Raw genomic sequence first — 18480 nt, 5'->3', positions numbered from 1 at the left:
GGTGAGTCCAAGCACTTGACGCCTGCCCACATGCTCCTCAGCGGAGAGGGCAACCTCCCTGAGGAGCTGAGCAGGAGGCGGACGCTCACGGCATCTGAGACAGCTCCTTCCGTCTCAAAACTGACGTGGGAAAGCTCCTGAGCACAGCCATGCGCTTCTCTGCAGGGCTTCTCCAAGAGAATGCATTGGTGGATTGTGGCCTCTAGATCCGGCTTGTCTCATGTTCTCCTACTCTGAGCACTTCTCCAAACTTGAGCCTCATAGGAAAGCCCCTCCGCTATGGACATGGCATTGAGATGGAGGAAATGCCTCTTTTCATCTCAAAAAAATTCATGGGGCTTCCACACAATGCTTTTGTTTCCACAAAGATAATTATTTCCTGTATCCCTGATGGCTGCAAATTCCCCATTCCCATTCAAAATAAATAAATAAAATTAAAAAATTGTCCAGTAGCACCTTAGAGACCAACTAAGTTGGTTCTGGGTATAAGCTTTCATGTGCATGCACACTTCTTCAGATACATGAAAAGCTTATACCCAGAACAAACTTAGTTGGTCTCTAAGATGCTACTGGGCAATTTTTTAATTTATAAATTTATTTTGACTGCATCAGACCAACACGGCCACCTACCTGAATCCCCATTCCTATGGAACTGAAAGGGCCTCACTGCAGGAGGAGAGCCCTTCTTTTAAAGGGCATGGAAGGAGGCATGCACAGAGCAGAAACACACAAACACACACACACTCCAAAGAGAAGACCCCCCCCCAAAAAAAAAACCTATTTGTGTAGTGCGGGGGGGGGGGGAGCTCGGGCACAAGGCCAAATGCAGCCCACTAGGTTTCTCTGTCTGGCCCTTGCAAAACTACCCAGCCAAAGGCGCACCTAGGAGTTGGTGAAACCAGTCCCCACGGGGGGGGGGGGGGAGGCCCAGGCAGGGAGGGGGCACAAAAATCACCTCTCAGACTATGAAGTGTATGGTGTATATGTGTTTGGCAATGAGCTACTGCTGTCGAGATCAGATGCCGGATACGTTTCCTGTCGGTCTTGCTCCGCTTTTCACCTTCCTCCTCCCCTCACCATCACTCCGGATGCTTTGAGTACTTGGGCTACGTAAAATGTAGTAATTTCTAATGTGGCTATTGAGATAAAGTGATGGGGGGTGGGAGAGGATGCCAATACAGCTCCTTGCCAAAGGCGCAAGGGACCCTAAGTTTGCTTCTCTACCCAGCCAAAAATACCCCTGAGCATTTTTGCCTGACTGGAAAGTGTCTTCAAACTCTGCTAAAGCGTCTTTCTTTCTTGGATGATGGAAAGAGGACAGTGTGTCTGTATGTAGAAACCAGCCTAGTGTGCAATGTATATTCATTGCTCCACCCACTCTTTCTCTGGCACCAGCACCGGCAAGGGGCCACTGGAAGGCTGCCCAGAAGCTGGAAAAGGTTTCCCCAAGGTCACACAGCAGCTTTGGATGTGACGTTGATGCTACTTGCTCCCCTACAACTGTCTGTCATTCATATATTTCCTGTCTCTCCCACCTGAGAGATGGCCACACTCCTGATGCATGGACATATCCTAGGCAGAGGAGATGGGAAACTTTGGTTCTGAAATAGAGAGGTGGATGGAGGTGTGTGATCCACTTGTATTTCCTGTTCTCAGGGATTTCCTAAAAATCCACAAGCAACACAAAGAGCGCTAGGGAGGTTATATATCCCGTTGGCAACAGGTTCCGTATGTTTGCACTCACTTATTTCAAAATTCTCACCAGTGGAGCAAAAGCAGTCTCCACAGAGCCTCTGTCCTCCTTCCTTCCTAGGACCTCATCATTCAGCCCCACCACCTGGGTGTAGTCTGGTCCGCACATGCTGAAGAAGGAAGTGGCTTCTGCTTTTTGTTGTCTCATCCGTCTGACCCTCCCCCTGCCCTCCCCTTTTCTTCCCCCACTCTGCTTTCAGCCTCTGACCTTGCCTAGTCCTCTTCCAAACCCATACATGTTCCTTGCTCCACGGCCTCCCTCCTGCTGATTCACACTAGATGCTCCCTTTCCTCTGCCTGCTCTGACTCACTTACTCTCCTGGCTCACGCATGTCAGAACGTGTGTGCGCCATTGGCCTGGCGGCATCAGTGGGAAGGGGAGAAGTGGCAGAGACTGTTGTAGATTTAAGAACTATGGCTTATTCACCTATTTACACCTTCCGTCTGCATGGAGAGAGTCCAGATCTTACAGCTTGGTCATTTCAAGAGGAGTTGTCCCCTATAGCCGTGCAGCTGTCCAGGGCATCTCTCCCAGCCAGCCTTCAGCCAGCCTGTCCAAGATGGATCCCAGACCTTGTTCTCCCCCACAACAGTCTCTGCCACTTCTTCAAATCTCCAGAGGAGCACAGACCCTATGAGAGTGCCCAGGACCCCCTGGGATCTCACCAACACCTGGCAGAGAGTAGGGTTGGCACCCAACTTTCAGAACAATATGAAGGAAGCAGAGGCTATGGTAGTCAGACTTATTGGGAACCTATGAGGCAGTGTCTCTGTGTGTGACTAACAGGCAAATGGGATTACTCTAGTCCAGGGGTCAGCAAAATTTTTCAGCAGGGGGCTGGTCCACTGTCCTTCAGATCTTGTGGAAGGCCAGACTATATTCTGAAAAAAATATATATGAATGAATTCCTATGCCCCACAAATAACCCAGAGATGCATTTTAAATAAAAGCACACATTCTACTCATGTAAAAGCATGCTGATTCCCAGACCGTTCGCGGGCTGGATTTAGAAGGCGATTGGGCCTGATCCGGCCCCCGGGCCTTAGTTTGCCTACCCATGCTCTAGACCAGTGTTTCCCAACCTTTTTTGGGCAAAGGCACACTTGTTTGATGAAAAAAATCTCGAGGCACACCACCATTACAGCCCCGTGACGTCAGCGCGCAGCGTCACGCCAGGAGGGACGCACGAAAGTGTAAGTTTCAATTTTTCCCCTCCCCCTTGCCGGGGAACCTCCAAGCAGTGGCGTAGCGTGGGTTGTCAGCACCTGGGGCAAGGCAAGTAATTTGCGCCCCCTAACCCGTGGATTTTAGCACTCGAGTGCGAGCGTGCGCCCCCCAGATGTTGCGCCCGGGTCCCCCTGCACCCCCACGCTACGCCACTGGGGCTGGGGGCGAGCGAAGGAGCCAAGGACCCCCCCCCCAAAGGCTCAGCATGAATTTATTAAATTTATTATTTGCAGAGCCCCCGCGGGCCGAAGCAGCCGAAGCCCCCTCCCCTCGGGCGCCTCCCCGCCCCCTCCTCTCCTTGGGCTGTAGGTGGAGCTCCAGATCCGGGCTTGGCGAGCGCCTCTCCTCCTCCCGGCCGGTCCGGGGGCTTCCAGCTGTGCTCCGTCCTCCCCCCACCCCTGTGGCTGAGACTTGCGCTGAGAGCCGGAGCCAGCGGTGCCCCCTTCCGCTGGGAGACCCTCGCCCGCCCGCCGGCTTCCTCTCAGAGGGTTTTGGGGAGCGCAGGGCGCGACGAGGCCCCTCGGAGCTCTCCTCCCTCCCAGTCGGCAGAAGCAGCCGCCGCCTGTGGCTGGGCCGAGGGGATGGCGTCGGCGTCGGGGTGCGGAGGCTGCCTGTGCCCGGCCAGGCGTCGGTGGCGCTACGCCACTGGATGTATGGAAAGAAATTGGTGTCTACATGTATTCACAATCTCCATGTGCTGTTGTTTTTTAATCACTATATGGTGTTTCTCCCTTGCTCCCCTCTAGTTAGTTATTTATCCTCCCAAGCACTTCAAGTTGGCATGCATGGTTCTCCCACGCACACAGCCTGCCCCTGAAGTAGGTTAGGTTTAGCGACTGAGGCTCTGTGTACCATACATGTAAAGCAACATGGCTTCCTCCCCCAAAGCATCCTGGGGACACAGAGCGACCCCCTCACAGAGCGATCCTTCCCAGAACCCGGCGATTTATATCCCTGTACACGTCTGGCGTCAGGCATGCAACTATCTTTTAACATTTATTTTTTTTAAGCACTCGCACTCGCACCCATGCACTTGCTGTCTCTCACACACAAAATTCCTCTCTCCCTCTTTTCACATCCTCTTTGCCAGTTTCAACACACATGCTCTATGTGTGTCTGTGTGAGAAAGAGAGCGAGAGAGCGAGAGCATGCATGTGCATTGATTATGCTTTCATTTCACAACATACAGACACACATATTTGTAGTGTCCCATCTCATTTCTCTCTCTCTCTCTCTCTCTCTCTCACACACACACACACGCTCACACCTGCCCTGCTTCAAGCACACAGCCTGTTTGTCTTGCACTATCAATTTTCCCTAGTGGCTCCCACGCACACACTTGCACTGCCCCAGGCGCTGTTAAAGGTTCACTATTTCCGACACTTCCTCTCTCACACTCACACACTTGTGCTGCCCCCCCCCCCCCCGTGGCTCCTTTTCCGCCTGCCTCTTTCTCACCCCCCAACCCCATCCCTGCTCCAAGCCCCCAACTTTGCTGACTCAGCCTATGTCAGCCTTGCGCTGCTGCTGCCTCTCCTGCGCGCTCCCTCGCCACCCTGTTTCCACAAGGCACCCCTTGGCATGTAAACAACATGCTTCGCAACGGCGGCGCCTCGCTCACACACACTTCCCGCTGCCTCGCCCGCTGCCCAGCCTCTCGCTCTCCTTCTTCCGCCTGCGCTGCTTTGCAAAAGCAGGAGAAGCCACTCCAGTAGCACAAACCATCCCTGCTTCTGCCTATACACACAGCGTCGGCGCTGCTGCAGCGGCTGCTCCTCCTGCGAGCAGTGTGTGGAGCGCAGTCGCAGCGGCGGGGGGCGCGCGCGCTCTAGGGCGCAAGGCTGGCAGTGGCGGTGGGGAGCCCGGCAGAGGAAGGAACTTGTCCCTTCCCTCTGGACTCGCGCCCCCCCCCCAGATGTTGCGCCCGGTGTGGCCGGCACCCCTCGCACCCCCCACGCTACGCCACTGCCTCCAAGCTTTGGGGGTGGGGGGGAGGAGGCAGCAAAGCGAGGGACTGAGGGACTCCTCCAACTCCTCCTCCTGCTCGTCCACGGCCGGGTAGAGCCGCTTGAGGCGCCGCTTGAGCTCCTTCTCCTGCTCGTTCAGGGCCGGGTCGCCGCCATGAGGGAAGGGCGCCGGGGCGCTGCTGCTGCCGCTCCTGGCAGGCATGGGCCCAGCTGAGGCGGCGGCGATAGCGGGCGGAGGAGGGGGCGGCGGCGGGGCCGAGGTGGCCGGCGGCAGCGGGGGAGGCGGCGGCGGGTGGAGCAGGAGGGCGGCCGAGGCCGGTGAGGGAGTAGGGTTGCCCGGGGCTTGAGGAGCCGTCGCCGGGAGTTGCTGCTGCTGTTGTTGCTGCTGCTGCCCGGACATGCCGGCCTCCTCCTCGTCCACTGTCTCGCGCTCCTCCCTTTTGCGCGCGCTGCCCCGCCGCCGCCCCATTGGCCGGGTCCTGTCAGCTGATCCTGTGTTATTTCCTGTGTGTGTGTGTGAGGGGAGAATGGAGAGAGAAACCTCGGCACCACCACCGTGGAGCCGCCCCCGGCTCGACGCGGATCCTCGCCGCCGCCGCCCCGCCTCTCGCCGCCCGACTCGCCCGCCTCCCTCCCACGGCACACCAGGCAACGTCTCGCGGCACACTAGTGTGCCGCGGAACACCGGTTGGGAAACACTGCTCTAGTCCTCCACCCTCTCTTCCCAAAGTGATCATCCCATATATACGGTAACTAGCTGCTGATCAGAGTCAAGTCAATTTGGAAAAACAGCAGCAGCCAAATACTTGGCCTCTGGCTTTGAGAGCAATTGTATTTGCTTGTTTTTAATGTCCTCAGTGGCTACATATTCCCTGTGGTGCACTACCAATGTATTAGAGCAACCGACCAAGGATTTGCTTTTGAGAGGGTGGGGTGAGCACAACATGGTTGATCATCTAGGCAGGACTTGTTTTTCATTCCCGCTGGACTGCTTTGAGCTGCAGTATCCCACTGATATGAAGGTCTGCAAGGGGGTGAGGGACAGTGAGTCTGCGTAGCAGGATAAAGGCAGGTGAAAACAGATGCAACTTTCTCAGAGCAGAGGGTGAGTGGCATTGAATCCGAAGGGGCCTTTTTCTCTCCAGGGCTCCACTCTGGGGTGGAGGTGAGGGGGCACATTTTTTTGGTCTTTTCAGAGTGTGTAAATCTGAGGGAAAGACTGCTAAGGACAATATAAATCAGTTAGCTCCTATGGTGTCCCTAACATACTGATTTCTGGAGCAATTTTGCAATTTCTTGCAGCTTTCGGTGCTGCTGTTTTTTAAAGCTAAGGCAAAGGATGAATGCATAAACATGCAAATGCAGTAATGACAATCATAGCAAATGGCTCACATGAGGTGCTGGCTGAGGGACAAGATGGATGGCGGAGGCAGCACGTGACTTGTAGCGATGCGCTTTTGAAAGGCAAGTGGCAAAGTCAGGCTCACACCGCAAGCCCACTGCTAAAATGTCATGTCTTTTTTCACCCCCAATGTGAGTCATAGGTGAGGCGCCACCATCGGTTACGTCCCTCTCTGCTCTGTTTGCTACACACCTGGCCACTCTGTAAGCAGCTGAAAAGAAGCACACTGAGCTGGAGGCTCTCTGCCACTTCCTGACAGCCGTGCACCAACCCTCTCCCCTGTGGACAGCAGCTGTCAGAGGCTGCCTGCACACAGAGACCTTCCCTCTGGTGTAGGCACAGCTGCAGCCAAGCAGTGGCATAGCTGTCAACGTTTCCCTTTTTTTAAAGGGAAATTCCCTTATTCCGAATAGGATTCCTCGCCAGAAAAGGGAAAGGTTGACAGCTATGAGCAGTGGTGAACACCAGAACCCATTGTGGGGACCTTGAAGGAGAAGGGGAATTAAGTCCTGGCTTGGGCGAAAGCAAGAGAGCATTTTCTGGCCCAGGGGAGAGGTGATGGGGATGGGTGGCATCAGAGAGAACGGAAAGCAAGAGGAGGACGCTGTAAAGTTCTGTCACTTCCCAAACTAGCATGGCAACAAAAAAGGACAAAAAAGTTTGGCATTGCCCAGAGAGAACAGAATGAGGCAATAAACCAACCTCCCCAACCTGCTATTTTCCAGCTATTTTGGAATGCAACTCCTGTCAGCTCCAGCCACGTAACCCATGCAATATACCTTCTGCAGGCAAAAGTGCACGTCTGCACTGCAGATTAAAATCAGTTTTATAATCTTGTGTTCCTCCCTGCAAGGAATACTAGGTGCACAGGTGGGTCAGGGACTGATGAGAGAGAGTTCTGAGCACCTTTACAGAAAAGTACAATTCCAGGTCTGCTTGGGATGGAGAAAAATTGTCAAAAGAATGGCTCATATTTCCAAGTGCTGACATACTGATAGTTAGCTAGTTTGGGTCTTGTTATGTACTGAGTTGAATAGGATCCAAACTGCAGCAGTCTGATTGGTCCTAGAACAATAGGATCCAAAAGGCAGCAGTCTGATTGGTCCTAGAACAATAGGGTTCAGAATGCAGCAGTCTGATTGGTCCTAGAACAATGCAGCAGTATGATTGGTTGGCAGGAACTACCCAATCATGCTCCAGATAGAAGTGAATCCACAACCTGATTGGCTTACAGTAGAATTCCGGAATTAGCCAATCATGTGCAGCCCATTGTGTAAATAATGTATATAAAGCAGATACTTTGAGGGGACCTTCATTCATTCCTCCTCACCACTATGAGCTGAGTAAAGAGCATGAAATCACTTTGCGACTCTGAGTATATGTCAGGTCTTAAACTACTACAACTGCCATGGCTTCCTCTCACTCCCTGCCGTTTGGTAAGGGTGCAGAGAATACTCTTAATATCTCTCTAGACCCCAAGCCTCTCTACAAAGAACTACCACTCCCAGGGTCTCCAGCTGGGAGGGAAGTCTGTGGTGTGGATGGCCTCCTGGGGCTTCCATGCAGAATGTTCTACATTAGAACCTAAGAAAAGTCTTGCTGGATCAGGCCCATGGCCCTTCTTGTCCGGGATCCTGTTCTCACCAGCGGCCAACCAGATGCCTCTGGGAAACCCACAAGCAGCATCTGAGCACAAGAGCATCTCTCCCCCCCCTGTGGTTTCCAGCAACTGGGGTTCAGAACTGTGGCAGCAGAGCAGAGCCATTGTGGTTAGCAGCCCTTGATAGCCCTTTCATCCATGAATTTGTCCAGTCCTCTCTTAAAGCCATCCAATTTGGTGGCCATGACTGCCTCCTGTGGCAGGGAGTTCCATAGTTTGACACTGTGCTGTGTGAATAAGTTCTAGCAACCTAAAGCTTGCTGTGGGAGTTTCCATTGAAAGGGGCCATCCAATTAGCAGTGTCATTTGATCTCCCTTTACCATTCTGCAAACTCCAATTTTTAAAACGTACGTAATTTAATTCCCTTGGCTCTATTCCTCCTGCACCCTTCCTGGGTTGTGCATCCCCAGTAAAGTGAGGTTATTACAGTATTATGAATTAGCAAAACTCAGGGCTTCCCCATCTCTCCTGCACACTCCGCTGTCAATTTGTAAACCTTTACATTTATGTTATTTATCTCTGGGCTGGCAGCGCACATCCTCATATCTCAAAGCCAATGCTATAGCCCTCATTCAGCTCGGTTTAGCGGGGAAAGGAGGGGAGGGATAAAAAGCAGGTTGTTATTTACAAGTAGACCACTACTGGAGCTCAATGTGGGTTACCTCGCATTTCAAGGAAAGAATGCTATACGTGTTGGCAGTTTCCTACTCTTGAAGCAAAACAAGATTTTTGTTGGATAACTCTTGCAAACATTAAGCAAGTCTGTAAGTACTGCTACTAGATCTTTGTGGGAAGGAGGAAGGTGACTGAGTTTGTGCAAATGGTTGTAAAACTAAGGCAGGGCTGGGGCCAAAAGGAGGAAGAGAACTTCTCTCTCTCTCTCTCTCTCTCATACACCCACACCCCCCACAACCCCAACCATTCACAAACACAGGCCCTACACCCAGTGGCGTAGCGTGGGGGGTGCAGGGGGGGGCCGGCCGCACCGGGCGCAACATCTGGGGTTAGGGCAAATCCACAGGTTAGGGGGCGCAAATCCACGGGTTAGGGGGCGCAAATTACTTGCCTTGCCCCGGGTGCTGACAACCCACGCTACGCCACTGCCTACACCAAATTTGTACCGGAGAAAAGCAAACATACCTCCTATTCACTTCAGCAGGATATTGCACAAATGGCCCGTGCACACATATTCCTGGCACAGGGCCCCAATCCAGATCTGAACCACAGTTGGCAGGCCAAGGATTGAAATGCACCCACACACCCTCCTCCCAGGATCCTGATTTCCTTGCAGAGAAGGAAGGAAGGAAGAAAAAGCCCTCCCTCCACAACCAGCGCAGAAACAGAGGAGGCTGGGCTGGGGCTGGAGGGGGATCCTGCCAAGGCTGCCTTTGGGGGGGGGCTGCTGGCTTGCGCTTCCCTGTCTCTAACCTTGGTCCCCTGTGCGGAGCATGACCAAGACAAAGGGACAGGATTGGGCTCCAGCCAATGCAAGGATAACAGCACTGGGCTGGGGCACAGATTCTGATCATGTGGAAGCGTCACTACTAAGAAGGGAAGCTTCCCGACCAAGAGGCTCTGGTCTGGCGCCATGAGAGACAGCATCTTTCCCTCCCTGTTTGTGTCTCTCCTTTCCCTCAGCGGCTGACAACTGCATGAAAGCAAAAATCTCAGGTACTTATAACCTCACTGGCTCTGGCTGCTCCTTCCCCACCTGGAATTCCTAATCTTTGTTTGCGGCACCGAAGTTAATTGCCGTGGAGGAGAAGAAGAGGAGGAGGAGGAGGATGTAGCAAACAGGAGATTAAGACTCCCTCATCTCTGGTGCTGCCTTAGATGTTTCTTTCTGTTTGAAGTGTTCCTCTTCCCCCACCCCAGCCCTGGAAGCTCGGAGGGAAGTGGGGAAGCGTTTGCATGTGGAGCAGCAGCCAGAGAACAGATGAGAAGCTCGCTAAAGTAAGCAAATTCCCTAGGAGAGAAGCACGGAATATCTAAAGCAGTATCAGACATCTTTCTGTGGCTGCCCACACAGGCAATGAAAGGCTGCTCCCCATCCCCGGCGCACACGAGATGCTAATCTTCCCTGCCTCCCCGTCAACAGAGAGTTGCTGCCGAATCTCATCAAAAGCAAATCTTTTAGAAATGAGTTTAAATGGTTTCCTGCAAAACAGCCGAGGAATTGAAAGGCAACCGAGAGTTTTGTAAAGGCAAAGTTTCTATTAGCGCGTGGCCAGAGCGAGGGGTGTGGCCTCGGAAGAGGGGGCGGGGTTGAGGAAGGGCGGGGCTAGGCATGGGGAGAAAGGCGGCACAGTTCAAATTTTAATCTGCACTTTCAAAAACAATACGCTGAAGCACAGCTGTCCTTAAAAACTGGCACTTTGAAAATAACCTACAAAAATGCATTACGAAAAATGCTCACCAATAATGTGCATCTCAGGCAAACTTGCACACATAAACATGTACATTAGGAAAGAGCTGCACTAAAGTGCTGACAAATTTTCAAGAGGGCTTTATGAAACAAAATCACTAGTACATAAATGTGGAGAGCCAAACTTAAGACTGCCAAAATGCGAGGGGGAGAGAAACCAAAACTGACCGTCACCCATCCCTAGCCATCCTCTAGCTGGCCCTGAGGAGGCTCCAGGACCAGATGGAGAGACCTGGAGGGGCACATTTGGCCGTGCGTCTTGAGGTTCCCCACCCCTGCTGCCTCAGGCAGAGTGAGGCATCTCCCCCCCCCCCCCGTGTGCGCGTGGAAGGCAGAGAGGCCACGGCAGCCCCCTCCCAGCTACGCCCACTGAGCCGCCTGGCTGCTCCCCTTTACTGCAAGGCAGAGCTGTGGGGGCCTCAGCCCTCTCTGCACCCGCTAAGCAAGGTTCAGCCAGGGGCAAAACTAGCCTTTATTTCACCCACGTCAAGACCCAGATTGGCACCCCCACGCGCATTTGCGTCCACACACCCACAGGCTGGGAGCCTCAGTGGCACCCCTCTGGAGGTTTCCCCCGGGCCAAAAAGCCTGGCTAGCCCTCCGGAAGCGAAGGCTCTGGATTCAGCTGCCCAGTCTGGTCAGTGCCTGTTCCGGGGAGTGGCTGTGGGGTGTGGGCAGGGAGAGGCACCTTGTCCTTCACCTCAAGAAGCAAAATATCTTGAGCCAGCCCTGGGTGGGTGGCCAGGTTTGCATGCAGAAGGTCCACAGCATTTCCAGGTAGGACTGAGAAAGACTCCCCCGTGTGAAATCCTGGAGGGCTGCTACCAGTCAGTGTAGGCAGCACTGAGCTAGATGGGGCAATTGCTCTGACTCTGATTAAGCCAACTGTCTGTGTTCCTAAAGTGGTCTCTCACACAGGCCGGGAGCTGGGGTTGGTTGTGGCTCCCTGCTGAGCACGTGCCCTGGAGGAAACCCGAGTTCACTGCTGTGTAATGTGTGACCTTAGACCCAGTACAGGCAGGAATGGAATAAAACAAAAAGGCTCAAGTTGCCTGCAGCAGTTTGGAACTTCTTCCCCAGCCATCCCCAACCTGCTGCCCTTCAGACTACAACTCCCATTTCCAGACAAGTACAGCTTCATCTTACAAACTGCTCCCTCACACAACCCCACACTGACCGGCTGAGGCAATCTGAGGAGTGCTGATTTCCCAGAGGGTTTGGAAGGCACCTGGTGAGACGACTGGGCTCCAAGACATCAGCTGCAAAAGAAGCAGGAGACACACCATCACTCAGAGCTATCAGCTGCCTAAAAGGTCCCCATTTAAAAACGTAAATACATTATGCCATTAAAAAAAAATCACGTAAAACATTAACATATAACGCCGACCTATCAGTAATACATGTGTGGATCTTCCATATTAAAAACAGCCACAGGAAGCAGCAGAAAAAACACCAAGTGAAGCACTCTAAAAGGCTTATGTAAGTGCTGGCAAGTATTATCACTTGATGGCTGCAACCTCAAGTGACGACATGCAAGTGTGGAGGAGCTACCTCTACCCAAACACCGTAGGCAGCATTTCCTTACCACCAGATCTATCACCTCACACAGGCAAGACTTCCTGCTGGAGCCAGGCTACACTTGGCTGCACTTTATCCCAGTGGAAGACGCTGGAAGTCAGAGGCAGCAGGTGCATTGCACAACACCAGAGGGCAGGGATGGGGAATCAGGTTGGTGATGCTTCCCTCGTGTGAAAACCTTGAATCTCCACAACCAGCACTTTGTAGGGGAAAGTTTTAGCACCACCTCTCTCCACCCGTGCTAGCTCACTGCAGGAGGAGACACTTCTTCACATAGTTGGACTATAGAATTGGCTGCCACAAGATGAAAAGGCAATGAAAACAATGAATGAGATTCAAGGAGGATTACACAATTTCATGGAGGATAAGACTATGGAAGGCTGCTAGCCATGATTGCTATGTTTTGCGTCTGCTGCGGAAGGCAGGGGTAGGCCTCTGAATACCAGTTGCTGGAAACCACGGTGGGGAGCTCAGGCGATGCTGGATTTTGGCATCAATGTTGGCCCTTGAGGAAAGAGGACTGCCCAGGTAGGAGAAGTGATCGACATTTTCCAACTTTACACCAGTTGGATTTGTGGTGCTGCAGAGGGGTTGTTTTGTGCTTGTTGGTGCAGCACTTTGGTTTTTTGGATGTTGAGCAACAGGCAAAGCTTTTTGTAAACTTCTGCAAATATATTTAGGATGGCTTGGAGGTCATCCTCTGAGTGTGCACACACTACGTTGTCATCAGCATACTGAAGCTCCTCTGGGCACCTCAGTGAAGGAATCTGGTCACTGGCGGGGGCCATCGCAGCAGTCCTGTGGGGCGCCCTCCCCAGTCGGCTGGCAGCGAGTTCTATTAGTCCCTTACTAAGGGGGCAGGTGATGCGGGGAGCTAATGCAGCTCCTTTCCCAGGGTGCAAGGGAGCCTTGGCACATCTCGGTTTCAGCACCCAACGCCAAGTAGGGTTGCCTGAAAGTGATCACTGTTGGTTAGTGTTGGTAATACTGGGCTGTATGGGCCGATGTTCTGAAGTGGTGTAAATAAGCTTTCTCTGTTCAGTATTCAGGTCTGGAACTCCTGTGCTCTTGTGCAGCTCCTCTTGGTTCCAGCAGTGCTTGACCTGGAGCAGCTCCTGCCTCGTGGTGGGTGGCAGACCTGCCAACCTTGACAAGACCCAAGACCCACCACGTGGCAGAGCTCTGCCTGGAGAATGGAGCCTGCCCAGAAGCTGGCTGTCCCTGCTGGCGGCTCTCAGCATCCCACTCTTCCCACAGCTCCTAATAAGATTTTCCTTTCCCAACCCTTCTTTTATCTACCTCTTGATCTCTGTTCTGCCAGGGTCAAACCAGCCGCTAAGCTTGGACTGGGCAACCTCAGGACTCCTTTTCATGCCCCTCTCAGTCTCCCTCTTTCATCCTCCCCACTCAGTTTCACACTGCTGTGGTGGAGCACATCTGGCCAGGCTCATTAGACTGCACTTAACTGCATTTGTCACAGGCCTGCTGTTTGACTGCCAGTGCAGCTCCAACCCTGTAATTTAGTACCTGGATGGCTCTTTCTGTGTGGCTTAAACAATTAGGCGACTCCATTCTTAGGCTTGGCGGAGGGGGAGCCAGAGGGATGCAGCAGCTGGAGAAGGGGTGTGTGCCCGCAAACCCACTTGTGGGGAGGTGGGGAGCTTGGAGCAGCAGCAGGACCAAAGGGCCTCCAAATCCCCCTCTTGTCCTAGGCAGCTGGGTAGGCCTGCAGCACGAATCCCCTTGGGATGGCAGCCAGACTGGTGGGTGTAAGACTCTCCCTGCAGTGTTGTATGGAAGAAGGGAAGGTGAGAGAGAGCCAAAGCTGGTGAAGTGGAGGTGGGAAAGCAAATGAGAAAGAGACAAGGAGGAAGGGAAAGGAAATGATGGCATAGGGGGAGGGCTGGGGGGGGGATGCAATTCAACTCAGTTCTCCGTTGCAGGCAAACTGATGAAAATCCACACTTTCTGAAACAATATGTGAATTATAACACAGCCTTCCTTTGAAATTCACACATTTCTGAAATTTGTCATGCAGTTCTCCAGCCAAGTAATGTGTAAAAAAATGCATATAAAATGTATAAATCAGTGGAAATACCATATAAAAATCCATTAAGTTATGGAGAAACTGCTTGCAAAAATATGCATATTTATCAACATTGCAGAAAAACATACATATTAGGGGAAATTTAAATGTTTTTAAAAAATGGAAATTACTGTGGGAATGTGGAGAAATGAATTTAAGATTGGGGAAAATGAGGAAATCTGATAGATTTGTTCATCCCTCCATGACAGACAAGGAGACAGAGCCAGAACAGAGATCCAGGAAGCTATACTCAAAAATGCCATGTCCTGTAACATGGTGGCTTGTGAAAAGCTTATGGAGTACAAGGAACTCAAAACCCAGGGACAAGCCTGTCACTTTGTGATTTGCTTCCCTGCGAGGAGCTCTCAGTGTGAGTGCCCTTTCACGCAGCTTGCACACAAATTAATTTGCCCAAGCCGAGTTAACGGTCAGTGTTATGTCTGAACATGGCTCAGGTCAGACTGTCCCTGGTCGACCCTACTGACCTACCACATGCCCCGAGGGAGCCCCCCAGCAGTGTGCCATGGGGATAGCCCCACACTTATAGTAATAGTGCCACTGTATTCTGCTCTGGTCAGACCTCACCTGGAGTACTGTGTCCAGTTCTGGGCACCACAGTTCAAGAAAGACACTGACAAACTGGAACGTGTCCAGAGGAGGGCAACCAAAATGGTCAAAGGCCTGGAAACGATGCCCTATGAGGAACGGCTAAGGGAGCTGGGCATGTTTAGCCTGGAGAAGAGGAGGTTAAGAGGTGATATGATAGCCATGTTCAAATATATAAAAGGATGTCATATAGAGGAGGGAGAAAGGTTGTTTTCTGCTGCTCCAGAGAAGCGGACACGGAGCAATGGATCCAAATTACAAGAAAGAAGATTCCACCTAAACATTAGGAAGAACTTCCTGACAGTAAGAACTGTTCAACAGTGGAATTTGCTGCCAAGGAGTGTGGTGGAGTCTCCTTCTTTGGAGGTCTTTAAGCAGAGGCTTGACAACCATATGTCAGGAGTGCTCTGATGGTGTTTCCTGCTTGGCAGGGGGTTGGACTCGATGGCCCTTGTGGGCTATTCCAACTCTATGATTCTATTCTATGATTCTACTTCTTATTCATCTCCAGTAGTCAGACCACAGGGTTTGTATTCAGAACAACTCGAGTCCAAACAAATCTCACATGCCATGTGTGTGTGGGGGGGGGGGGGAAGACTCTGCCTCAGGCTGGGGTTCAGCAGCTTCCAGTCAGAGTATACAGCACTGGGCTAGTCAATGGCTGCTAACCTTTGGGGGCCATTGGGCACAGTTGCAGACCGGAGAAACTTGTAGTGGACACACCAAACACATGGCAACCTCACGTATTCCTTTCCAGCCTAATTTTAGCAGGGGAAGCAGAACTTACAGGCAGCAGGAAAGGCTTGGGTGGGAGCACGTGCACCCATGGGTGCCACAACAGCAACCCTTACGCTAGATGGGTGAATAGTCAGACTCAGTGTAAGCAGCTCCAAATCTTCCTCAGGGGATTTCGCTGCTACTGGCAGCGGTGTAGTATACAGAGTAATAAATTGACACTGGACTACACCAGGGGTCAGCAAACTTTTTCAGCAGGGGGCCGATCCACTGTCCCTCAGACCTTGTTGGGGGCCGGACTATATTTGGGGGGGAGGGGAAATGAACGAATTCCTATGCCCCACAGATAACCCAGAGATGCATTTGAAATGAAAGCAGACATTCTACTCATGTAAAAACACGCTGATTCCCGGACCGTCCGCGGGCCAGATTGAGAAGGCGATTGGGCCAGATCTGGCCCCTGGGCCTTAGGTTGCCTACCCGTGGACTACACCTATGAAGCAGCAGGGACCACTCTCTCCTGGGCTGATGGTTGCTTACAGGCTCTTAGGTTCTGAGGATGGAGGCTACAGGGGGTTTGCACACAGCCATTCCTTGTGGACTCAGTGCTGCTCATGCCTTTGAGGGGTTCTTTTGTTGTGTGTGTGTGTGTGTGTGTGTGTGTGTGTGTGTGTGTGTGTGTGTGTCTGTGTGTGTGTCTGTGTGTGTGTGTGTGTGTTGCAACATCCAGACATCGTCATCCTCATCAAAATGCCACCCCAGGTGAGAGCACACCAGACCCAAGGGGGAAAGGTTGCCACAGGCAAGAAGAGAAATGATTTATGCACAGGCCAGAGGTCTTTTGCTCGTGTCCAAGTGTGGTTTAATGTGAAAGAGAGAAGGAGAGAAAGCAGGGAGCAGTTTTGAATTTGCCCATCCAAAATCACCACCTGGACAGCAGACTGAGCAGGCACAATGGCCACTGAATGGAGACTTGGATTGCATTGCTACTTAAATTACAGTAATTATTTCAAAATTTGACCTACAACTTTAAATGAGCATATGTAAAATTTATGCAAATATGTTTCCCTTTTTGTCCTCTCTTTAGAAGATGTGTTTCCTTTGGGGGAGCAATCCCAACTCAGCCATGAGGCTCACAGGGTGGCCTTGCGCCAGTCACCATCTCTCAGCCTACAACCTCACAGGGTTGTTGTGAGAAGGAAATGGGGAGGGCGAGAACCATGTGTGCCACCTGGAGCTCCTTGGGGGGGGGGGGCAGGCTCACTTTGGGCCAGTTCATGCAACAGGCAAAGATGGCACTGGCTGCCACTCATAGTAATGCCAGCACCAACCTCAAGCGTCCCTGACTCTCTCCATCTATCTGCCGGAGAAGCGAAAAGCTTTGCGCTCTGTGGTTCACCTCTTGAGTCATTAAAGTATAATAGTCTCAATGCACGGAACAGCAGGGGTGAATTTTATGCCTGGAATTGTGTAGGAGAAACAAGATCATTGTTGCAGCCCCTTCTGGATTAAGATGCATGAACCCGCAGCAACCACATAAATTACACCTACACTATGAACTTAAAATGCTCCCTGCCCACCAAACATCGTGCAGGAATTATTACTTACAGCAGCGGCCAGCAGCATGTGAGAGAAAATGCATCAGAAGAAATGTCCCAGAGGTGATTCAAACACCGAGGAAGGGCGTGTAGCAGAGTCCTCTCAGGCTTGCCTTGTACCACCTCTGCCTTAAAATGGGGGGGGGGGGGTATTTGTTGGAAAACAGCCCCCTCTCCTGCATCAAAGTTCCCCTGCACATTTTAAGCATCAATTTTTCCTTGAGTATATACTTTTACACGTGTGGACAAGTTCTGGGATACAGAAGGACTTTCAGGTATTTTAAGTCCTCCCCATAAGCATTATCTGCTTTCAGTTCCTGTGTAGACCATAGAATCACAGAATTGTAGAGCTGAAAGGGACCCCAAGGATCATCTAGTCCAGCCCCCTGCAATGTAGGAATCTCAGCTAAAGCATCCATGTGTAAAAGGAAAATTCCAAGAAAATAGGAGCAAAACAGGCCTGGCCTTTATTTAAAAGACTGTTGCAACAGGACTTCCAGCCACCCCATAGAAGAAGCAGGAAGAAGCCCCAAACAAAGGGATGCTTCCTCTTTTATACGGTTTCCCTTTTCCCATAAATACCTCAGGTGAAGCATCATGCATACATCACAGATACATCATACATATGTCACAAACAGGGAGGGATTTTCTGGTAGAAACCAGTTTGTCAGGTTTGCCCCCAACCTCCCTATTATGTACTGAGTTGAATAGGATCCAAAATGCAGCAGTCTGATTGGTCCTAGAACAATAGGACCCAGAATGCAGCAGTCTGATTGGTCCACAGGAGTCACCCAATCCAGCTCCAGGTGGAAGTGAATCCACAACCTGATTGGCCTACAGGAGAATCCTGGAATTAGCCAATCACATGGGGCCCATTGTGTAAATAATGTATATAAAGCAGACATTCTGGGGGAACTTCCATTCCTCACTACTATGAGCTGAATAAAGAGCATGAAATCCACACTCGAATCTGAGTATATTTCACTCCCTTACCCACTGCCATATACCCATCAAGTGATACAATAGGAATATTTACAAGTTCCTGGTTTTCCCCTGAGGACCTAATCCATTCCTGGGTGGTTTGCCATTGTCCATGGGATGACTGCCTGTCTGGCACCCATCTGCCAGGACGCCAGTCTTGTGCAACAGGCTGCTGTGTGTGTTATCCCAGCTTTCAGGGATTATGGCTGCTCACATTCCAGACCCCCCCCCCTTGGTAACCATTCCTTTACCAAACAGAACCAATTTGGAATGGCGCAAATCCATACTGGAGCAATTTTATATGACTTTCTAAAGTTTTCCCAGTGAGCCAGTACATAAATACATTTATCAGTGAATTGTTGCATTTGTTGAATAGAGATAGGGGAAAACTGTGATGAAGTGTTTTGTGGGGACATTTGCAGGAGTGATGTTTTGCGTTTGGTAGTCGGTGTGTGTGATGT

The 18480-nt window shown here is 51.5% G+C and overlaps 1 protein-coding gene across 1 annotated transcript in view; it reads right to left on the bottom strand.

Annotated features, from left to right (window-relative positions):
* Positions 1-18480, bottom strand: part of FAM178B (family with sequence similarity 178 member B) — a 185257-nt gene that overhangs the window by 112565 nt on the left and 54212 nt on the right. The window contains exon 11 of the mRNA XM_077930955.1: positions 11613-11694. Within this exon, the coding sequence (XP_077787081.1) occupies positions 11613-11694 (82 nt within the window). The remainder of the gene's footprint in view (positions 1-11612; positions 11695-18480) is intronic.

The sequence above is a fragment of the Podarcis muralis genome, chromosome 7, assembly GCF_964188315.1.
Source record: "Podarcis muralis chromosome 7, rPodMur119.hap1.1, whole genome shotgun sequence".
Classification (NCBI taxonomy): Eukaryota; Metazoa; Chordata; class Lepidosauria; order Squamata; family Lacertidae; genus Podarcis; species Podarcis muralis.
The sequence above is the reverse complement of the archived record's forward strand: the minus strand, read 5'-3'. Positions and strand labels throughout refer to the sequence as shown.